Raw genomic sequence first — 22,301 nt, 5'->3', positions numbered from 1 at the left:
GTGCCACCTGGTATAAATACACTCAACAGAATATAAATGCATCACTTTTGTTTTCTCTCCTTCTGCTATGCACAGCAAACATTATTTCTCTCAAATGTTTAGCAGAAATTTGTTAAAATCCATCTTGTTGAGCTCCTGCCACCTTGCCAAGATAAAGATGGTTTATGACAGTGCACAATTTTTTTGGTTACTAACTGTTGCATGAGCTGTCTGGGTGGCTGATCTCAGACGATCTTGCAGGTGAAGAAACCGGATGTGGCGTTCCTGGACTGGTACTGTAACATGTCGTGTGCAATTGAGAAGCCAGTTAGATGTACTGAAAAATCCTCAGAAGGCGGCATGAGAGGCGGCTTACGCAGCTCTGGTGGACATTCCTGCAGTCATCATACCAATCTATGGCATTGTGCTGTGTGATAAAACTGCACGTGTAAGAGTGGCCTTTAAATGGGACCAGCCCAAAGCAAACCTGTGCACTAATCATGCTGTTTAATTAGCATCTTGATATGCCAAAGGAAAAGTATTGCATTGATATTTTTGTGAAGCATAAATAAATCAATTGATGTTGAGGGTTTTTTTTTCTCGTTTCTTTTCATCTAGACTGACCTTCAGACCTTTGCAATTTGTCTGCATAGATGGTCATGTACACCTAAAACAATATTTGGTCTTGCATTGTGGAATATCTTTCCATTCTCCTTGAGGTCAAATTCTCTTTTGGTTTGAGAGACTTGAGAACAAATGACATACGTAGTATAAAATATTACAACAGGACAATTCAGCAAAATAAAGCAGGCTTAACCAGTGATGCCGGTAACACATTACTTAGTAACGCGTTACTCTAATCTGACCACTTTTTTCAGTAATGAGTAATCTAACGCGTTAATATTTCCAAACCAGTAATCAGATTAAAGTTACTTATTCAAGTCACCATGCGTTACTATTATTTTTGTCATTTTCCTTAGTAAAAATATATAATTTTGCTTTCTTCTTGCGTCTCGGGGAGTGATGTCACGAATGCGACAAGTCACGTTTTCAACAATGGAGGGAGGTGAGAGATGCGCGTTTTGGAGCTGGAAATACAGTCATTATTTTGATTTCGTGTCAGCTAAAGATGAGAATATTAAGGTTCGTTGTACACTCTGTGCTGGCGACAAAGTACTATCAAGCTTCAAAAACACGACGTCAAATTTGAAGAAACATTTAGAGTCGCAGCACAGCACAGTTAAGTTTACAGAGCAAGTCCCACCAGGTGGTGTTAAGCAGAGAGCTGCAAGCAAAGCCACGGCCTCGACTTCTGCAGGAGGTCCCCCACCTCCCAAACAACAGAAGCTGGACTTCGGTGCAAAACAAGTAAGTCGGGTGGTATGTTGTAGAGGAAATGCTGCCCTTAAACGCGGTTGACTCGAAAGTAACTTGTAATCTAACTTAGTTACTTTTTTAAAAAGTAATCAGTAAAGTAACTAAGTTACTTTTGAAAGGAGTAATCAGTAATCAGATTACTTTGTCAAGGTAACTGTGGCAACACTGGTCTTAACATACAAAGACACACTAATTAAAACTTTCAAACTATGAGTAGAAGTAGCCTAAGTGAAAGCATAACTTTCAGAGAAAGTAATTTAAAATGTAATGTGAGAATTTTGCCACCTGTTGAATTCTTTCTCCCAATAAAAATTTGCAGTATATCACCAGAGCAGGCTAACTGCTAACCGATGGTAACTGTATTCTGTTACACAACTGTATGTACTGCTTGTTGGCTCAGTTAGCCGTGCAGCTAACCGGGAACAGGAGCTTTGGACCACTGGGAGGCAGAGGTTTTCAGGCATGGGGCTAGCTAGTTAGCATGCTAACTTTAGTAAATATCTCTGCAAAACAGTACATAGATGTCTTTGAAATAACGTCAACACTGTTATATTTACACATTTTGTTGTTCTGGTTATTTCTGCTTGATTTAAACTAATAATCTTACATATCGCACCTTTAACACAAATGATGTCTTCTGATTAGGTTGTAACAGAAGCATATAAACATTGCATTTGAAAAAATCCTTTATTTTAAGTTGCAGTCACACAAACAGAGCAATCTGTGACACCACAAAACATCCATATTACAGTGAATGTATACTGAAACAATACTGCAAGATTTTTATTCACGTTTGAGGATCTCATTGATCCAGGGAAGGTATTTTGAGACATCCGTGTAGACGTTGGGTTTGTTTCGTTGATGAGAGGTATAGTCACAGTTGTAGTTCCAGTTGAAAGACACGATACCAACAGCCTCTCCGTTGCACACCAAAGGACCACCAGAATCACCCTGTGAGGAGGAAATACGTCATGAATATGTTTTGTAGCATTTCTGTACAAGAAACCAGTTGACATTTTCTTTGAAAGGACATACCTGACAGAATCCATAGTTGGTGTTATATCCACCGGCACAGATGACTTTTTCAGGAAGATTGAACTGATTCCATTTCTCCTCACAGACTTTCTGGCTAACGACAGACACCTTCACCTCTCTCAGCTCATCAACAACTTGACCACCAGTTTGTGTCATACCCCACCCAGCCACGAGGCACTCTTCATTTTCTGTTATGTTCTTCTCTGAGCTGGGAAGTCCAATTGTTTGTACGCTGTTGCTTATTGGAACTTTCTTAGACAGCTGGAGACACACAAAATCAGAAAGTAAAAATTATGAACTAGCTAAACCAACTAAAGTCTAATTTCAACATACTTCTTTTCATTGATCAGACCTCAGTTTATTGATCAGACCTCAGTTTAGCAAAGATATGATGTACTTACTTTGAGGAGCATGATGTCCTTCCCCCGTCCTACCTCTTCATAACCTGGGTGTTTGTATTTCTTTTCAATCAATCTTATTTTTTCATCACCAACCCTCTTGAGATCATGGGTACCAAGAACTACTCGTACAAGTTCCCTGAATGAGCCAACATTGAGAGTTTATCAGTACATTTTCTAAAATTGTGCCAATAACAAAAGAAAATGGTTAATAATATATTTCTTGTAAGAAAAAAGGTGAGTTTATGTGTGTTGAAATCTTTTTGAAATTGATTTGTAATTACATGCATCAAAGATTGCTGGAAAATAACTCACTCATTATCACAGTGCGCAGCAGTGAGCACAAAGTCTTCTCTGATGAGGAATCCTCCACAGACATGAATACCATTGTTGTACTGCAACGAGGCCATATACAGCATCGAGTTCTCTGGGACTTTTACCCCATTTATGATTTTAGCTCCAAGTGCTGCAAAGATAAGTTAAAATCAAAATTAGGTAAATGTCTCATTAAATGGAATTAATGAAAATATTCTGTTAGCTTACCATTTCGTCCGAGATATGTCAGAACATGAAGGAGCAGAAGTTTGTGCAGGGCATGCATGATGGCAGCAAGTCAACTGACTGGTCCTCTTGGGGGTGCAAAGACGACCCTTTTATACAGAGCTTTGCTTCATTTGCATTTGTGATTAACATCTATTTTATGTTGACTTCTAACCACATCCTGTGCGCAATGGAAAATGCAAAGGTTTGCAACTTGTGTTATCTTTGCACGATCTTGTTTATCGGCTGAAGTACATACATAATGCAATCAGTACATGATAAGTATAACAATTAATGTATAACACATTAATTAATTCTTCCTCTTCTTACTTTGCTTCTTACTATTCATTTACTTCACCCCTCACTTGTTTTACTTTTCTGTATTTAGGACACTTTCAGCTTCTTGACTTTTGTTAAATTCATTCAAGAACATGTGTGCAGATTCTTTAGTGTGGAAGTCAGACTTCGTCACTGTGACCCAGTGGCTGTGTTGGGTTTTGGTGAAAAAGCCCACCCAAAACAGTTCATTGACACAGTCATGGAACTAATGAGCTTGATTAATCCCAGGCGCCCTAACAGAGGATCATTACTGAGTCTGTTAATGTTTTTAATTGACCAGAATCATGTAAATTTGATATAAAACTGCAGTTGTATCAGTTAAAAAGTTTATGTTTTGTTTTGTTGTCCCCAAAGTCAAAGTCTTGGTCAGACTGACTGACTGACTGTTGTCAAACTGACCTCGGTTTGTCTTGGAGGCTGTGTTCAGATCCAGTTCTGTGTGTTCACTCTCGTGTCAGGCTGCCAAATCCAAACTGGGCCTTTTTGGACCTTCTTGTCACATTAAGTGAGTTTTTATTTAATTGAATCTAACAAGTGAAAACCACATATGCAACTTTGTAGAAATACTTGCCACAGCCGTCTGAGACATTTCTTTGTAATCTACAGACTGGGTGAGACATAGGAACCACAGTTTCCGCAGTCAGATATGAGCTTTAGTGTTCTCATGGTTTTGAAACAAATGCTCTAGTTAGAACATGTAGGGGAGAACGAACATACACACATACACATAATAACAATGATTAATATAATATGCATTTAGAATACACTCATACTGTCAATTATTTTTTAACTTGAATTTGGCATGTAATAAGTAACGCATTTACATTTGTTATATTAACTATATTCAGTGTTTGCAGCATTAAACAGATCTGACTACATCATTCAGTGTTTTCTCTCTACAAATCTATAATTAGGTAAGTATCAACAAATGTATTATTTATTGTACATAAATACAAGCTGATGCTGCCTAGTTAGCACGTCTTTATAATCAGCAGAGAGCCCCATGAGTCATGTCATAGTTTCTCTGCTTTTTGACCATTAGTGGGCGCTGCATCATCAGATGCCGCAGCTACAGTCTTCAGAACAAAACCATTACCTTAAGAGAGAGTTGTACATGGGGTCGTTACAGCCTGATGTTTCTATGTTAGCAAGTGCCTACATGTCTGTCTTCTATGAGTCATTCCTAGAAGTCCCCTGTGAGCCTGACTCTGGCCAAAAGGTGACAAAATCCACCTAGCAGCCCCTCAAAAGCTCACTAATATGTTTTATTTCATTTTTTGTAATCCATACAAAAAACAAAGTCTCAAACTTTGTAAAAAGAAATGTTTTTTGGAAGTATTCCTCTCTACAACTTTTAGTTTACCTTGTATGTCTTTATAAATCTGTGGAGTAGATATTAAGTCTGGTTGTGCAATCTCTTTACAGCAGGATTTACTTTCTTGTACACACACTCTTGGATCGCCTCTACTCTAAAACTCAAAGACACAAGAAAGGTCTTCTTTGATGTGGATCTACTTTTACACACCCTGCTGACATATTCGTTTGAATTCTGTGACAAACCACAGAAACCACAGTTTCCTCATTTAGATTTGAACATCAGTGTTCTCACAGACGCCGTTATTTGTTTATACCTTTTAGATAGAAAACCATATATATAGTTTATAAAATACCATTTCTTTCTTCAGATGAAGAATTTTAATGAATCAATCGCTCTTTATTTTGCATTTCATATCAAGACCAAGCAATGACAGACTGACTAAAACATGGCAGAACCTCCACAAAAATTATAGTTATATATTATAAAAGTTTTATTCATAGAACAGGTTTGAAGTAAAGGGCACAAAGAGATTTCCAAAGAAATGAGAAAGTATGTCAGATGTTAAGACAGGCGATTGTGTTGAAGTGAAACACATTTTTACAGAACTTGGAGGCAGCGACAGTGTCAGCTGAACTGCTGCTTAGTGAGAATGGATGACATACGTAGTATTTTACAACAGGACAATTCAGCTAAATAAAGCAGTCTTAACATACAACGACACGCTGACACGCTGGCGCAGCCATGTATTGCATCTGACTGACGAAATCATCTGGCAGCAGGTAGCGTGAAGACCAGAGCTCATCAGCAGAAGCTGATTGACAACCTGCTGCAGGTGCATGTGTGTCAGCAGCTCCGGTGAATGGTAAGCTCCGCCCAGCCTCTCAGTGCACCTCTGCAAGTACAACAGATAAACAACCCCAAAACACAAAATCTCCACCACGGAATAAAGACAGAGTGTAACATTATTGTCCTTATCTTGAGTGTGTGTACTGTTTATATTTTGACCTGTAAAGCACCAAGTAATTAGTCGACTTCATTTAGATGAATTTAACACAGATGCAACACTAAGGCTCGTCTGTGTGGATCTACTTGACACAGCTCCCTCAAACACCGCTTTGAATTGTGTGACAGACTAACTGAACCAGAGGATACTGTAGACCAGAAACGTACAGGTAATAGCAAAAGTGAAATATGTTAATTTTTACTGTATCGGTGACATTGTTTAGATTTTTTTTTCTTTTGCCTAAATGAACATGTTGCAAGATGTTCTTTGTCCTAATGGAGGTGATTTACTGTACACGAGGAGGACTGTTTCATTTTTAATTGATTCTCATTAATCATTGAATTAGTATAAATGCACTGATACACTTGTTTTTCTTGTTTCTATTCTTTATTTAATGGTCTTTTCACCCAGACCGTATTCTGGAGCTCATAGCTGCTTTACATTGTGCAGGACCTTCATTCTGGAGAGCTGAGGTTACATTAGGAGGCACTGAGCTATATAGAAACGTAAATGATGATGTTATGATAATAATTGTTGAAAGGTTTAAATAGATCTGTCCCTTCTCCGGTTTGGTTAATACAACTGTTTATTAATTGTTCATCTTTTCAACACACTGCTTCTCTAATAATGTGCCTTTCTCTAATAAAGTCTCTGTTAACGAGTGTTCATCACTGACCTTCTTCTCTGACTAAAGTCACATGAATGAATATTTTCCAACACAAGCCAGTTACAGTAGCTCTACTGCATCCTACATCTAATTCACCCAAAGACAGTTTGTGGATATGTTACTGGAAAAACAACTAAAATGCCATTTGTGTCTTCAGATGAAGGAAAGAGAAAACAATATTTAAAACATTTTTTTATTTTGCTTTGCGTTAAGGAGCAAACACTGACAGAGCGACTTAGACATGACTACACCTCCTAAATACAATGAAGGTATGCTGAAGCAAAGCTTTGTGTAAGGTTGTTGCATTTAACAACCATTTTGCCTGAGAATCTGGTCGATCCAGGGACGGAACTTGGACACGTCTGTGTAGACATTGGGAAAGCCTGGGTAGTTACAGATGCGATCTTTGCCGTAAGACACAATACCAGCAGCCATCCCATTGCACACCAGAGGACCTCCAGAATCACCCTGTGAATGGAGAAATATTATATATTTATGACAAATTACATAATATTTTTTTATACCGTTGTAGAAGACAAATCAGTGGAAACTTTTCATAAACATACCACACAGCTGCCTTTGTTTGTTCGATATCCACCTGCACAGATGACATTGTCAGGAAGAAAACCCCACTTCCGCTGACAGACGTTCTGGTTAATGACAGACACATCCACCACTCTCAGGTCAGTGACAGCCTCACTAGTTTCGGTCTTGCCCCATCCAGCTACATGGCACATTTGGTTGTCTTTTACGTTCATGTTAGCAGGGGGGAGTCCAATGCGTTGTATTCTTCTGCCCACGGGAACACTCCGAGACAGCTGGAGACACAAAATCAGAAAGAAGAAATTAAATACAGTCTTTCTGAACATGGTCTCATTCTTAGTCAGGCTTCAGCTAAACAGCTTTGGTAACACTGTGTCCCGGCTAGCATTTCAATGTAAATCATTATATTTCAGGGACACTTTTCACAGGAAAACTGTTTGAAATTTATTGATGCGGTTTTTTTAACCACAGCTTAAATGCATCTAATTTGAATGTAAAAATACATAATGTCATCTAGAACAAATGGGCTGAAAGAATATATGCTTACTTTGAGGAGCATGATGTCATTTGTTGGTGGGTGGCGCTGATAATGAGGGTGTTTGCATCTCTGCACAATGTTCCTCACTGTCCCAGTGTTTCTGAGATTGTGGGTGCCAAAAACAACCTTCACCAGTTCACTGCAAAAAGTTAGAATTGAGAGGTTGTCAGTAGATTTTCTCAGGTTGTTTTGCCAACAACAAAACAAAGCAACAGATTATACATTTCTTTTGAAAAAAGTGAGTTTATGTAACTTTAAATTAAAAATAAACAATTTCTGGAAGATGAAACTTAACTCACTCATCATCACAGTGCGCAGCAGTGAGGACAAAGTTGTTGCTGATGAGGGAGCCTCCACAGTGATGTCCACCTCTCTTCTGCACTGAGGCCATATACAGCATCCGGTTCGGTGGAGCAATTTGCCCGTTTATGATTTCACTCCCAAGTGCTGAAAACATGAAAAGAAAATGAAGAGACGTTAAAATGAGTTAACATTACATTGGCAGGCTGGAGAAAAGCAGTCAGATTGAGCAGCTTACCGTTCGGTCCGAGACATGTCAGAGCATGAAAGAGCAGAAACTTCTGCAGAGCACGCATCATGGCGGCAGGAGCCTCAACCTGTTGCTTTGGGGTTGTCAATCAAGTCGACCCTTTCATACAACAGTGTTTGATCCGCTTTATATTGACTTCTGGCCACATCCTTTGGCAATGCCATTTTGCAAGTTTGCGAAACATTATGATCATGTGATTAGTAGGTGTCATCATAGTCAGTGTGACACTTACTTTTATACATTCTTCCTTCTTTTGTTCATGTGATAACTATTCATATTGTATCCATTTTGTTTGGACAGGACTAAATACAGTGAGCGTCTAGAGCTGTTGTTCGCTGAGAAGTCCTCTTTGTTTTTTCTGTGTTGGGTGCAGGATGGCATCTAGCTTTGACTTTGTTTTTCCTTCTTTTATCCAGACTGACTTTGAGACCTTGGCCTTTGTCTCCATCGCCAACACTTTGTACCTCTGGCTAATCTATACCTTACATTGTTTCTGCGTCAGTGAGGCTATGCAGTTGTTTGGCACATGTCGAAGTCAGTAAAGACATTTACTGTCTTGCAGCCTTGCTATTTTTTGCTTACTTTTTGCAGCTTCATCTCTATCAGTATCACCCAGCCAAATGAGCAGTTTGACCTGGGTAACATGCTTCAACTTTCTAATAAGGAACCCTTTATTAAAAGTGCAAACAAATCATTCATTAATGCTTTATAAATGAGTTATACGTTATTATTAAGAGCGATGTTTGGGTTGCCATGGTGTTTATCCTCCCCCTGCATGACATGTGCTTTTTAAAAGTCTGTATTTTCTGATTTTCTTAGTATTTTCTGTGTTCTTGATGTTTCTGGGCATCGACAATTCTGAAAAAAGATACTGAGAAAGATGCGCTTTTTTTGGATGGCTCGCCAACCCAAAGCATCGCTATTTGACGACCTGGGAATGAGGCTCAACAATCAGCTATCTTTCATCTTTGAATTGTGTTTTTTCTAACAGCAACGGATGAATCCTGCATAGTATCCCTTTAAAGTCCACATTGCCTGAAAAGCCAATATATTCACTATTCCTATTATTGATTGGCAGAGAGAAAATTCTTACTCAGTTGTGGTTTAATAAATCTTGCAAAGTGTTGTTTCACTTTCCTCTTTTCAGCGTGTTACATCAGGTTTGAGTTCAAAAGAATTCTTAAGAAACAATGTGGTTTTCTAGTGAAACGTTCTGCAGTTTCTCAGCTGTGTGGGATTTAAAATATCATTTTAAAAAATGTATTAAATGTGTACTTATATATCAAGCAGAGGTGGGAGAAAGTCCCTATGTTGCAAGTCCAAGTAGAGTCTCAAGTCTTTGCTCTCAAGTCCAAGTAGAGTCTCAAGTCTTTGCTCTCAAGTCCCAAGTCAAGTCCAAGTCCTAAGATTTTTGTTTCGAGTCCCAACCAAGTCCTAAGATTTTTGTTTCGAGTCCCAACCAAGTCCTAAGATTTTTATTTTGAGTCCCACACAAATCGATTATAATCGTCTCAATTGTTAAGTTGTTTATATTTTATTGTTAATGTTCTGCCACTTATTCATATGTTTATTTTTATTAATATTGTATTGTGATATGCTTTGTCAATATAAGCACTGCGTTCTCATGCCAATAAAGCTATTTAAAATTGAAAAAAATTTAGAGATATCTTTAGTATCTTTTTTTTAGCGTATTGGCATTAATTATACAGCCAAGACTGATAACAGGAGTGTATTTGTAAATCAATAGACAATAGACTTTGGAAGGTATTTCTCTTTTTATTTCTACACAAACTTGCTGTATTGCTATCGGACAACGTGGTTTCCAACACAGACACTCACCCAGACTGACCAGAAAGTCCTCCCCACCCTGGACATAGGACCAGCCGGATTGTCCACCTTCCTCCCCGTGGACTCTCTGACCAGCTGACTGAGGCCGCCCGACTGTCACCATGATGGAAACACACGTCAAAACCAGTTCAATTTGAAACTTGCACATAAAAACTTCAAAACCAGCTGCACCCAGACGTGACCAGGTTGAAGCACTGGTCACGGCTCTGGTTCCTCTTAGTGACAAATGTCAAATGAGTGATTAACACCAGGAACATCAAGCCTACGTGTTGCAGTTTGCTGATTTGAGCAGCTGAGCCGAGTCACAAAAATGTGACAAAAACTCTTCACACAGGTGTGCATTCAATGTAACACTAGAAATAACTATAACAGATAAACACAAAGAGCTGCTGTCAAACATTTTGAACAACTACATTCAGTTAGGAGACACTTTGAGCTTCTCTCCACCATCGGTCAATGATTAAAGACTTTAAGAAGATTTTTGGGTCAAGCATCCGATATTTATGTAGGAAATAGTAGAGTAGTAGAATAGTAGAATAATAGAGAATAGGAGAGAGAGAGAGAGAGAGAGAGAGAGAGAGAGCGTGAGTGAGTGAGTGAGTGTGTTTTCTCAAGGCCCTATGAGGCATTGCACTTGCAAAAGACCAGATTAGCCAGCAGGGTGTCTGTCATTTGTGCCCGGTGGGGCCGCAGTATGATTCCACCGTGGCTGAACACGCGTTCCACCGGAGCACTGGAGGCTGGCACTGACAATACTCTGGTGGCAACTCTGAACAATGAAGGAAGACCTTTCATGTGTGTTGCCCAGAATGAGAGTACTTTCTGCCCTTCACATATGTCCAAGTAGTGGCCCAGCTGTAGTGATGGAGAGGTCACAGCATCTTTCGAAACGAAATTATTGTTGGAATGGACATTTTAGCTAACGTGGTCTCGTTCGTCTGTTAGCTGTCTGTGCGTAAGGTAACGTGACGTACGGACGTGACGTAGGGACGTGACGTGGCGACGTGGAGTACAGGCGGCGCTACTACTTTATGACACTAGGTGTCACTGACGGCCGGGATTTCTGGCTGGCTGCTTCAGTATAACATTGATGTGACACTTTTAAAAATATTTTAATATTTGTGCTTGCTGCATGTGACTTGACTCAAGTCAAGAGGGTTAAGTCCAAGTAGAGTCTCAAGTCTTTGCTCTCAAGTCCAAGTAGAGTCTCAAGTCTTTGGCATCAAGTCCCAAGCGAGTCCAAGTCTTTTTTTGATTTGATCAAGCGAGTCGTAAGTCATCAAAATCGGGACTCGAGTCCAAGTCAAGTCTCAAGTCTCGAGTCCAAGTCCACACCTCTGATATCAAGTGTACTAATTGCCACTTTTGGAGGGACAGAATATGAAGTACATTGACAACAGAACACTCAGCAAGAAAGAACAGCCTTTCAGTAACACTGTTGAGTTTGTGTTGAGCTCAAGTGAACATTGGAAAAAGAAGAAATGCACTTGTTTTATTCATTTACATCCCATTTTATATCTCCACAAAGCAAAGAAAGTTAGTCGTGGTTTGAGTTTTTGGTTGAATTATTTCCTGTTTTATTTTGTAATTCTCTCCTTTCTCTCCTTTCTCTCCTTCTCTCCTCTGCTCTGTTTCCCCATGTCGTCTCCTGTGTTCCTGCCTGTGTTCCCTGTGCTTCTTTGGTTTGTGCGTTATTTAGTTTTTGTCCTTGACCTCAGCGTTTTGTTCTTTACCCTGCCTGCCTCTTGAGTGTCTTGCGTTTGTGTCCTCACTTTCTTTGCTGCATGTTACAGTATGAACTGACCATAATATGGACCTGACAGAGACAATGTCTCTAGTGAAGCATTTTAAGGAGGTCTGTTCCATTTTCAAAAGACTGAACTCTGCCATCACAGGGTCTTTGGACGTAGAATACAGGCTATTTGTTTACACCCTTATGGAAAGGACACTTTCGTTATGACCTAGGCTGTTTGACTTGCCATTAGAGACTCACAATGTAACAGTAATTACTGACCTCAAGACGAGCCTCCTGTCTCAGCTAGCCAACAGCCTGCTAGCTTCCTGCCCAGCTCATTGTACCAGAGCCTCCACTGCCCAGCACCCCAGCTCAGACTTCCTTTTGTATTTGCTTTTTGTATTTCTTAGAGACCTCAGCTTTGTTATTGAAAATTACCTTTTGTTCTTTACCCTGCCTGCCTCCAGAGTGTCTTGTGTTTGGGTCCTCACTAGTGATGCGCGGGTCGTGGGTTTTTTCCAACCTGCGGGACCCGCATTTATTTAATAATTTGACCCACTCCATCCCACCCGCACAACCGCATCTATTTTCACACCCCGCCACGCCGCTATTAAATACACGTTAAATATGTCATTGAATAACGCTTTTATTTGGTCTGACAAATGTGCTTGATAACAGCCCTTCGAGTGGCACTGGAAACTGGCAACAACAAATTAAAATATTAATAAAAAATAAATATATATACGTATAAAAATAAACAATAAATAAATTATAAAATAAAATTAGGCTTGCATTTGTGTAGCTATTATTTGCAATAAAAAGAATAAAAGAAAATATTAACCACATAGGCTAAAACAGAGCGTCCACCTACAGGCTACACCTGTTTGGCCTTCTTTTCTTTTAACTCTGTATTCTCCCGACCTTAATCTTTCCCTCACTTCTTCTTCCATCTTCCCCGCTTCTTTTGATTCTGGTTTGTTGTGGCAGCTGCTTGGCGCATTTGTGACGTCAGGTCGCAGGTGATTTACCCAACAGTGTTGTTAAGAAGTAGGCTGTATTCGACATATTTAATCCTTAATGACCCGCCCCACCCGCCAATAAAGTGAACATTTCTTGACCCGACCCGACCCGCGAGTTACGGGTCGGCCCGCGCATCACTAGTCCTCACTATTTTGCTGCACGTAACACAGTTAACTTTGTTGGAGTGACATAACTCCACTCTCTGTCTTCTTCCTTTCATGTCATTCACCTTTTATGTTTGCTTTGCATTTTGCATTTATGACACTTTTGTATTTACTGTTTTTGTTTTGTTCTGAGCCTTTTTGCACCCCTGTTTCTCTGTGTATGAATATTTTTATTCCACATAGTTTTTAGGGGTTCCACATGAGTGACTGGCATTTGATTGTTTATTAATCCATTCTTTTTGTAGATTTGTATTCTACTTGTTATTGTTTATGTCACATGCATCCAGGGTTTAAAATTGGCACCCTCCACCTGCCAAATGCCTGTAAAAATATGTTTTGGCGAGTAAAATAAATAGGTCACACGCCATTGGCAGGTTGCTGAAATATGCCGACTTTGCTATATAACTTTCAACATAAATGCCAAACAGTAAAACAGACACAGTTTATGCGCCAATTCTCCGCATCCGCCTCTGTGTGAAAGTTTCAGATGCGGTGAGGGATGAAATTTCCCTCCGCCTCCGATGCGCCTTCGGAGGTAGTATCAGAGGCGCAGTAGGCCTACTGGCGAACTGAACCAGTGTGAACGCAGCCGGCGGTGCGGAGCGACGGCGTGTGTGTCTGATGGTGTTCACTGTGTGATAACTACACAGGTCCATCATTCAACAACATATAGAGAAATGTCCCACAAAGCAATGTTACAGGACCAAACAACAGTTTGACGCAGTTATATGTGGAGAAGTGTCTGTCAGCCTGTCGGTCCTACCGACTCTTCGTCACATTTCTGCGCCAAAAACAGCGTCTGTCCCCGGCAAAAAACGTTAACTCACAATGTGTTAGTCAGCTTTCCACCGAGACTTCAGTGAACTTTCCCCAAAAAAACCGCCTCTCTTCCCGCGAGTGATAGAGTCAGACAGCGTCCAGTTTACTGATGGTGATTATGTAATTATGTAATTTAGAGAAAAACTTAACTTTGTCACTTTCCAGGATGTTTGGTGGGTCAGGATCCCAATCACAACACATTATAACAGCATCTATATGATTATAAACAGTCAGTGTGTAGCCTACATGTTTAGATTAACAGGTAAACACCGGAGAAACACGTTGAAAAAAAAACATGCCATCACCATGACGCCTACCGTCACGCCTCTTTTGGAGCCGCAGCGCCGGCTTGCTGTGTGAATTATACTCTGGTGCGTCTTTTACGCCGGAGCTGCTTGGCTCTGTGTGAACAACCAACGGCGGAGAATTGGCAAACCGCATTGGCATTGGCGAATTGGCAACGGTAGAATAAAGAATCATAACTTTAATTTTCAATATCTCATACAATATTGAAAATTAAAGCTATGATTCTTTTAACAGGCTATCTGAAACCTTCATTTATATAGTTCCCTACTAAAAAACAATCAGTGGGCAATTAACAATTATCTTTATGCTGTTCAGTGTTTCCTACAGGAAATCTGTTAGTTAAGGTCGTGATTGTGAACAGTTCAGTGGCCGGTCAAAACACATTTTGGCCGGTAAAATTTCAAACAAAAATCTAATTTTATACCCTGCATGCATCTATAAATGTACTAGTGTAATGCATCTCTCCCTGCTTTTGACTACTAAGTTGACTAAACATTTAATATTAAGTAAACTTGGATGAATTTAACATACATGCAACAACATGGCTCTTTGGTGGGGATCTACTTGACACAGAAACTTCAAACATCGCTCTGAATTGTGTGACAGACTAGCTGAACCACAGGATACTGTAGACCAGAGACGTACACACAGTAACTAAAGGGCCCTCTTGAACAAATTAAATAAATACACGTATGTTATTTTTAATAACATCTATGACATCATTGGGAACTTTTTCTTTTGCCTGAATGAACATGATGCTCTTTTGTCTTGTCCTAATGTAGGTGATTTACTGTACAGTAGGATTAATTTATTCTCATTAATCGTTGAATTAGAGTTAATGCACTGATACAGATGTGATTTTTGTTGTTTTTATTCACTATTTAATTTGTCTTCATACCCACACTGTATCATGGAGCTTAAAGCTGTTCAACATGGTAACAGGCCCTTCACTCTGGTTAGCTGAGGTTACATAGCTTTATGCTAAGGAGACACCGAGCTATACAGTAAATTCGATTATAATAATGATATTGTTAAAATCTTTATAAAGCTCTGTTTCTTTTTCTGTTCATTCACACGTTCACTGTTTTTTAATCTTTTCAGCACACTGCTTCTCTAATAATGTGCCTTTCTGTAATAAAGTCTCTGTTAACGAGTGTGACCTACTACTGACCTGCTTCTCGGACGAAAGTTACATGAATGATTATTTTCCAATATTACATTTATTTAGAGTAACTGTTACAGTAGCTCTACTGGATCCTCCATCTAATTCACCCAAAGGCAGTTTGTGGATATGTTGCTGGAAAAACAACTAAAATGCCTTTTGTGTCGTCAGATGAAGAAAAGAGAAAACAATATTTGAAACATTTTTTTATTTTGCTTTGCGTTAAGGAGCAAACACTGACAGAGCGACTTAGACATTACTACACCTCCTAAATACAATGAAGGTATGCTGAAGCAAAGCTTTGTGTAAGGTTGATGCATTTAACAACCATTTTTCCTGAGAATCTGGTCGATCCAGGGGCGGAACTTGGACACGTCCGTGTAGATATTGGGAAAGTTTGGGTCCCTACAACTTGGATCACCGAAAGATACAACACCAGCAGCCACCCCGTTGCACATCAGAGGACCACCAGAATCACCCTGTAAAATGGAAATATCTTGATATTTTGATCCAAAAAATATGTAATGTGTTCATAAACTTTCCAAAAGCAGACAAAAAACTTACCTTGCAGGCTCTTTTGCGTGTTCGATATCCACCTGCACAGATGACATTGGCAGGAAGACGACGAATCCGTTGAGACCACTGCCGTCTACAGACGTTCTGGTCGACAACAGACACATTCACCACTCTCAGGTCAGTAACACCTCTACCAGTTTCGGTCCTACCCCATCCAGCTACACGGCACGTTTGGTCTTGTTGTAGGTTCATGTTAGGAGGGGGAAGTCGAATGCGCCGTATTGTTCGACCCTCTGGAACACTCTGAGACAGCTGGAGACACAAAACCAGAATATAGAAATGAACAGTGTCTGAACATGGTTTTACTCTTCATCAGGCTTCAGTTAGACAATTACTAGGAGTTGGAGCAGATGAATCTTTTAAATGAAAGTTAACTCTACAATATAACAGCTTTGATAGTGCTGTGTCTTGGCTAGAATTTCAGGGACATTTGAATTTGATACTGTTTTTTTCTGCCACTTTTGACATTTACCCTCACAGGAAAAAAAAAACAAGCAAAGCTTAAATGCATCTAATTTGACTGTAAACACACAACACGTCATCTGGGACAAATGGGCTGAAAGAATATATGCTTACTTTGAGGAGCATGATGTCACTTCCTGTTTCGACCTGCTGATAATCAAGGTGTTTGCATCTCTGCACAATGTTTCTCACTGTCCCAGTGTTTCTGAGATTGTGGGTGCCAAAAACAACCCTCACCAGTTCACTGCAAAAAGTTAGAATTGAGAGGTTGTCAGTAGATTTTCTCAGGTTGTTTTGCCAACAACAAAAAAAAGCAACTGATTATACATTTATTTTGAAAAAAGTGAGTTCATGTAACTTATACATTAAATTAAAAAAATAAACAATTTCAGCATGATGTCCTTCCCCAGTTCTACACTCTTATCATCTTGATGTTTGTGTGTCTTTTCAATACATCTTATTTTTTCATTATAAACCCTCTTGAGATTGTGGGTAAGAACTACTCATAGCCAACATTGAGAGTTTATCATTTTCTAAAATTGTGCCCATAAAAATAGAAAACCTTTATTAATTTATTTCTTATTTAAAAAAAAAAAAATGTGCGTTTATGAGTGTTGAAGTCTTTTTGAAATTGATTTGTGAAGATAACTCACGGGATGTCACAGTGCGCAGCAGTGAGGACAAAGTTGTTGCTGATGAGGGAGCCTCCACAGTGATGTCCACCTCTGGTCTGCACTGAGGCCATATACTGCATCTGGTTCGGTGGAGCAATTTGCCCGTTTATGATTTTACTCCCAAGTGCTGAAAAGATAAGTTAAAATCAAAACTAGCTATATTACTACATTGAATGGAATTATTGAAAATATTCTGTTAGCTTACCATTTCGTCCGAGATATGTCAGAACATGAAGGAGCAGAAGTTTGTGCAAAGCATGCATGATGGCAGCAAGTCAACTGACCGGTCCTCTCAGGGGAGCAAAGACGACCCTTTTATACAGACCTTTGCTTCATTTGCATTTGTGGTCATCATCTATTTTAGCTTGACTTCTAACCACATCCTGTGTGCAATGGAAAATGCAAAGGTTTGCAACTTGTGTCATCTTTGCACGATCTTGTTTATCGGTCATCGGCTGAAGCACATACATTATGCGATCAGTACATGACAAGTATAACAATTCATGTATAACACATTAATTAATTCTTCTTCTTCTTACTTTGCTTCTTACTATTCATTTCCTCCACCACTCACTTGTTTTACTTTTCTGTATTTCGGACACTTTCAGCTTCTTGATTAAGTGACTTTTGTTAAATTAATTCAATAAGTTAAGAACATGTGTGCAGATTCTTTAGTGTGGAAGTCAGACTTTGTCTCTTTGACCCAGTGGCTCTGTTCAGTTCTTCTGAATTCTGTGACAGACTAGATAGGAACCAGTTTCCCGCCTCCCACCCAGTAACTAAGATAATGAGCTAGATTACTCCCAAGTGCCATAACAGAGGATCATCACTGAGTCTGTTAAAGTTTTTAATTGACCAGAATCATGTACATTTGATGAAAATCTGCTGTTGTATCAGTTCATGTTTGTGTTTTGTTATGTTGTCCCCAAAGTCATAGTCTTAGTCAGACTGTCCCTTGTTGTCAAGCTGACCTCGGTCAGTCTTGGAGGCTGTGGTGACTCCCCCTGTAATCTAAGGCCCAGGTTCAGACAAACTCTAGGACCATTGGCTCCAGAGCTAACTGAGCCATGAGCTAATTCACTAATGGTGGCTAACTATAGCCAAGGACAGCTACCAAAGAGCAGTTGTTGGTTACTCCGGTGATATGCTGCCCCCTGATGTTCTTGGAGCTTTGAATTCTGGCTGTATTCTTCAAATTATACCTTTAGTTGGCTGTGTTCATTGGGAGTTCATGGTTGGGCAGAGACGGCTACACCTAGCTGCAGGGCGGGGGCGTATTTTCCATTTTCTGACGCCGTTATGAAACGTGGTCGAGTTAAATTTCTTTCATTATTAGCAGCTAACGGTTGCTATTAGTACTCACTAGTAGTTGTCTGTTAATGTTTCATTTGATCCGAATCCAAAATATGTTAAAGGTGAAGTGTTGGAAAATGTTATTGAGTTGTGCAAACATGAACATCTGTACTAAAACAAATACACATCCAAGAACCAGACACATACACAGACTCAGGTAGGAATTCTACATAAAACTTACCTTTTAGAAAGAAAACCATATATATAGTTTTTTAAATACCATTTCTTTATTCAGATGAAGAATTTAAATGAATCAATAGCTCTTTATTTTGCATTTCATATAAAGACCAAACACTGACAGACTGACTAAAACATGGCAGAACCTCCACAATAATAATAGTTATATAATATAAAAGTTTTATGCATAGAACAGGTTTGAAGCAAAAGGCACAAAGAGATTTCAAAATAAATGAGAAAGTTTGTCAGATGTTAAGACAGGCGATTGTGTAAAAGTGACAGTGTCAGCTGAACTGCTGCTATTTGGAAACCTGTCTCAGAGCCGAGATGCCAGTACAATACACTACAGTATGCTGAATTCTCACATTTTACAATTCTTTTGCTTGAGAACCTTTTTGATCCAGGGAAGGTATTTTGATACATCTGTATAGACGTTGGGTGCATTTGGATAGTCGCAGTCTTCGTCCCAGTTAAAAGACACAACACCTACAGCCATCCCGCTGCACACCAGAGGACCCCCAGAATCACCCTGTGAGGAGAAACTTCTTTTAGAATTTGTTCTTGTAATCTCTAAGAATATAAATCATTAAATAAGAAACCTGTTGACATTTTCATTGAAATGACACCAAACATACCTGACAGAATCCTTTCTTTTGGCCAATTCCACCTGCACAGATAACAGTGGGAGGAAGGTTGTTCCTCCATGTTCTCTGACAGGCCTCCTTGTTAACGAAAGGCACATCCACTACTTGCAGCTCATCAACAACTTTGCCATCTGTTTTTGTGAATCCCCATCCAGCCACACGGCACTTAGCGTTATCTTTTGTCTTAACCACGGTCTTTGGAAGTTGAATCGGTTGTACTCTGTTGTCCAGAGGGGCTTTCTTAGACAGCTGGAGACACAAAAAGCAAAGACAAATTCATAGTATGCTTTGTATCCTGCATCAGACCTGAAGCAAAAAAAAAAACTGCTTGTGAACAGAGATTGGATGAATGAATATCTGCTTACTTTGAGGAGCATGATGTCATTGCCATATCGTTCATCTACATAATCTGGATGGATGCATGTCTTATCCACAGCATATCTCATTGTTTTATTAACCTTCTTGAGATTGTGGGTGCCAAGAACAACACTTGTAGGAATCCTGGACGAATGATCATTGAACAAATATAAAGTTAATTTAATAAAGTCATAAATAAAAATGCTAAAACTGATAAAATATGAATATTCAATATTATTTTTCATTTAAAATGACACAATTTAAAGAAGAAAGATAACTCACGAGCGGTTACAGTGCGCAGCAGTGACCACAAAGTCCTCACTGATGAGGAATCCTCCACATACATGAAGATCACGTTTGTTCTGCAGCGAGGCCATATACAGCATTAACTTCTCCGGGGCCTTTTTACCATTTATGATTTCATCCCCAAGTGCTGTAAAGATAAGAGGAAAATCCTTATGATGAGTAAATCTAGCATTTAGCACTCAGTGGTGAGTGGAGTACTGAAAATCTATTTTAAAAAAAAGTTTTCTGAAAAAGACTGATGTAAAGTATGACAATTTAAGAAACTTAATCGATTAAAAGAAAACAGCACCAGATTAATAAATTACTCAAAGTACAAGTTACTTTCCATTTTTAATATCTTTTAAAATGTAATTGATTAAAAGTATGAAAGTTGCTTTAACTTTAAAGCTGGCATTACATCAGGTTAACTGCTCTCTAAAGCCATCTATTTAAATAACCAACAGACCACAAGATAAGTTAATGTCATTATCATAACATCAAAGATTAATGGTGCATATTAAATTAGTAACACAGCTTACATTAGCTGGCTAACTATATTATAAACTGTAGTATGTGCAACTAACTTCAGTGTGCTTGCAGAGGTTGGAGGAGGAGTTTTTAAAAGTCTGTTGGGCAGCACTTTAAAAGAGTGTAATGTCCTGGTATTTACTGATTAATTTCATTTTATGAATAAGTACATGTAGCCTACAATACTCACAGGTTCTTACTGGTACGTAAATTTAGGTACAGGGGAACAAGGGAAGTATTTTGTAAGTACTGGGTACCTCTGTGGTGCAGTACTGGTGAACAGAGCCCAACAATCACATCCTGAGGTACCATGACCAGATATTGTAAGCTGCCTCTTTTTAATGTTTTTTAAAAATTTTTTTAGTCATCATCATATCAGGGTCAAAAGACCACCTGGAGCTCAATTTCTCCCAGGCAGAGTACGAAAAGCAAAAAAACAAACAAGACTTTTTACTCCTGTGCATTACTTGTAACTCGTTACAACCCACCCCTGCATTTGTAGAACTTAGACTTATAACCAGATTAGTTCATCTTACCGTTTAGTCCCAGACATGCCAGAAGATGACAGAGCAGAAGCTTGTGCAGAGCTTGCATCATGCTGGTAGAAAACTCAAGCTGTTGTCTTTGGGGTCTCAAAGATCACCTTCATATAGGCCAAAAGTAGTTTGCTGAGTAAGCGACCCTGTGGTTTTCATGCTCTTCACCTCGACTTCTTCAGCCACATCCTCTGCGATGTCAGTGCAATTTTTAATTGTGAGAGATTGTGAGAGCATTGTGGTCATGTTATGGTAAATATAAACCGTGTGGTTCACGTACACACATTTCGACATCAGCATGTAATGAGTTTAACACAAAAATTCAACATATACATTTTTTCTTTTGCATTTGGCACTTTAAGCCCCTGTTAACCTCTGTCTTTGGATGAATCTTATCTCACTGTCTGGATACCACTTCACCAATGGACTTTTAACGGGGGAACTAAAATGACAGACACATTTTCTTTGTTATGGATCTTCTTTTTAGCCGGGACCCTGGGCTTTTCGCCTTTGCAACTGCAAGGTCGCACCAAAAAACGAACAGGAAACCATAGTTTCCAGCTCAAGGCTGAAGTGTGGGTATTCTCACAAGTATGACACTAATGCACGAAAGTCATTGTGTGACAGCTAGAAGTGAAAAGGAGCATCATGACTCATCTGTAATTTACATGTGTTTAAACTGACTGTGTATACTGGCCCAAACAAGTATATGTTTATGAAATGAGAACGGAATATATGTTTAAGAAGGCATCATTCAGTGAAACGCAGGAGTCAGATTTGTATGTACATAACACACATAACTAGAACATTATGAGAAGGGCTATGAAGCGTGGGAGCTTGCAGAGAAGAGAAAATAGATGAAAAAAGGCTTAGTTATGTGTCAAGGTTGCAATATCTGGATGATACAATTACAACACTGTTCCACAAATGTGAAATGTCTTTCGTCTGGTCAGTTTAGATATTGCTGGTGATACATGGAGCTAAAGAAATGTTTCTCTTTCTTTCTTTCTTTCTTTCTTAAAAAACAATAATAAGTACTAATTCACAACTCTTTATTTAGATTTAGAAGGTTACATATCTTAGACGTTGCTTGTGTCACAGTCTTCAAACAAATGTCAGACTGTTTATTTCCCTCTCACACAGTTCCTTTCATCGACATTAGTGACTCGTTCATTGTAACACGTTCAAAACATACCTATTTTAAATCCATCCATTTTACTATTACTATTCATTTAATTCAATTTTGGTTTTGTCGCTATGTCACTTTAACTTACTTGATTTTTATTTGTTTTGGTCCATGTTGCTTCTCCCTTTCACTCTTTTTTGCGTGCTACTATGGTATGTATCCACATCAAATAATCTTTAGCT

At 39.0% G+C, this 22,301-nt stretch overlaps 2 protein-coding genes across 2 annotated transcripts; both read right to left on the bottom strand.

Moving 5' to 3' along the window:
- Positions 1-2,139: 2,139 nt before the first annotated feature.
- Positions 2,140-17,316, bottom strand: LOC141004755 (transmembrane protease serine 9-like). The gene is made up of 15 exons (XM_073476414.1): positions 17,259-17,316; positions 17,033-17,180; positions 16,494-16,623; positions 15,906-16,169; positions 15,670-15,820; positions 10,127-10,228; positions 8,037-8,184; positions 7,747-7,876; positions 7,223-7,474; positions 6,979-7,124; positions 3,333-3,403; positions 3,105-3,255; positions 2,793-2,928; positions 2,392-2,652; positions 2,140-2,307 (listed from the first exon to the last, which is right to left on the bottom strand). Exons 1-15 carry the CDS (start codon positions 17,314-17,316, stop codon positions 2,140-2,142), a joined length of 2,316 nt encoding a protein of 771 aa, XP_073332515.1.
- A 1,628-nt stretch (positions 17,317-18,944) lies between these two features.
- LOC141004754 (duodenase-1-like) lies at positions 18,945-20,994 on the bottom strand. Its single transcript, XM_073476412.1, has 5 exons — positions 20,934-20,994; positions 19,867-20,017; positions 19,593-19,728; positions 19,219-19,476; positions 18,945-19,112 (listed from the first exon to the last, which is right to left on the bottom strand). Exons 1-5 carry the CDS (start codon positions 20,992-20,994, stop codon positions 18,945-18,947), a joined length of 774 nt encoding a protein of 257 aa, XP_073332513.1.
- Positions 20,995-22,301: the final 1,307 nt, after the last annotated feature.

This window comes from Pagrus major, chromosome 11 (genome assembly GCF_040436345.1).
Source record: "Pagrus major chromosome 11, Pma_NU_1.0".
In the NCBI taxonomy this organism is placed as follows: domain Eukaryota; kingdom Metazoa; phylum Chordata; class Actinopteri; order Spariformes; family Sparidae; genus Pagrus; species Pagrus major.
The sequence above is the reverse complement of the archived record's forward strand: the minus strand, read 5'-3'. Positions and strand labels throughout refer to the sequence as shown.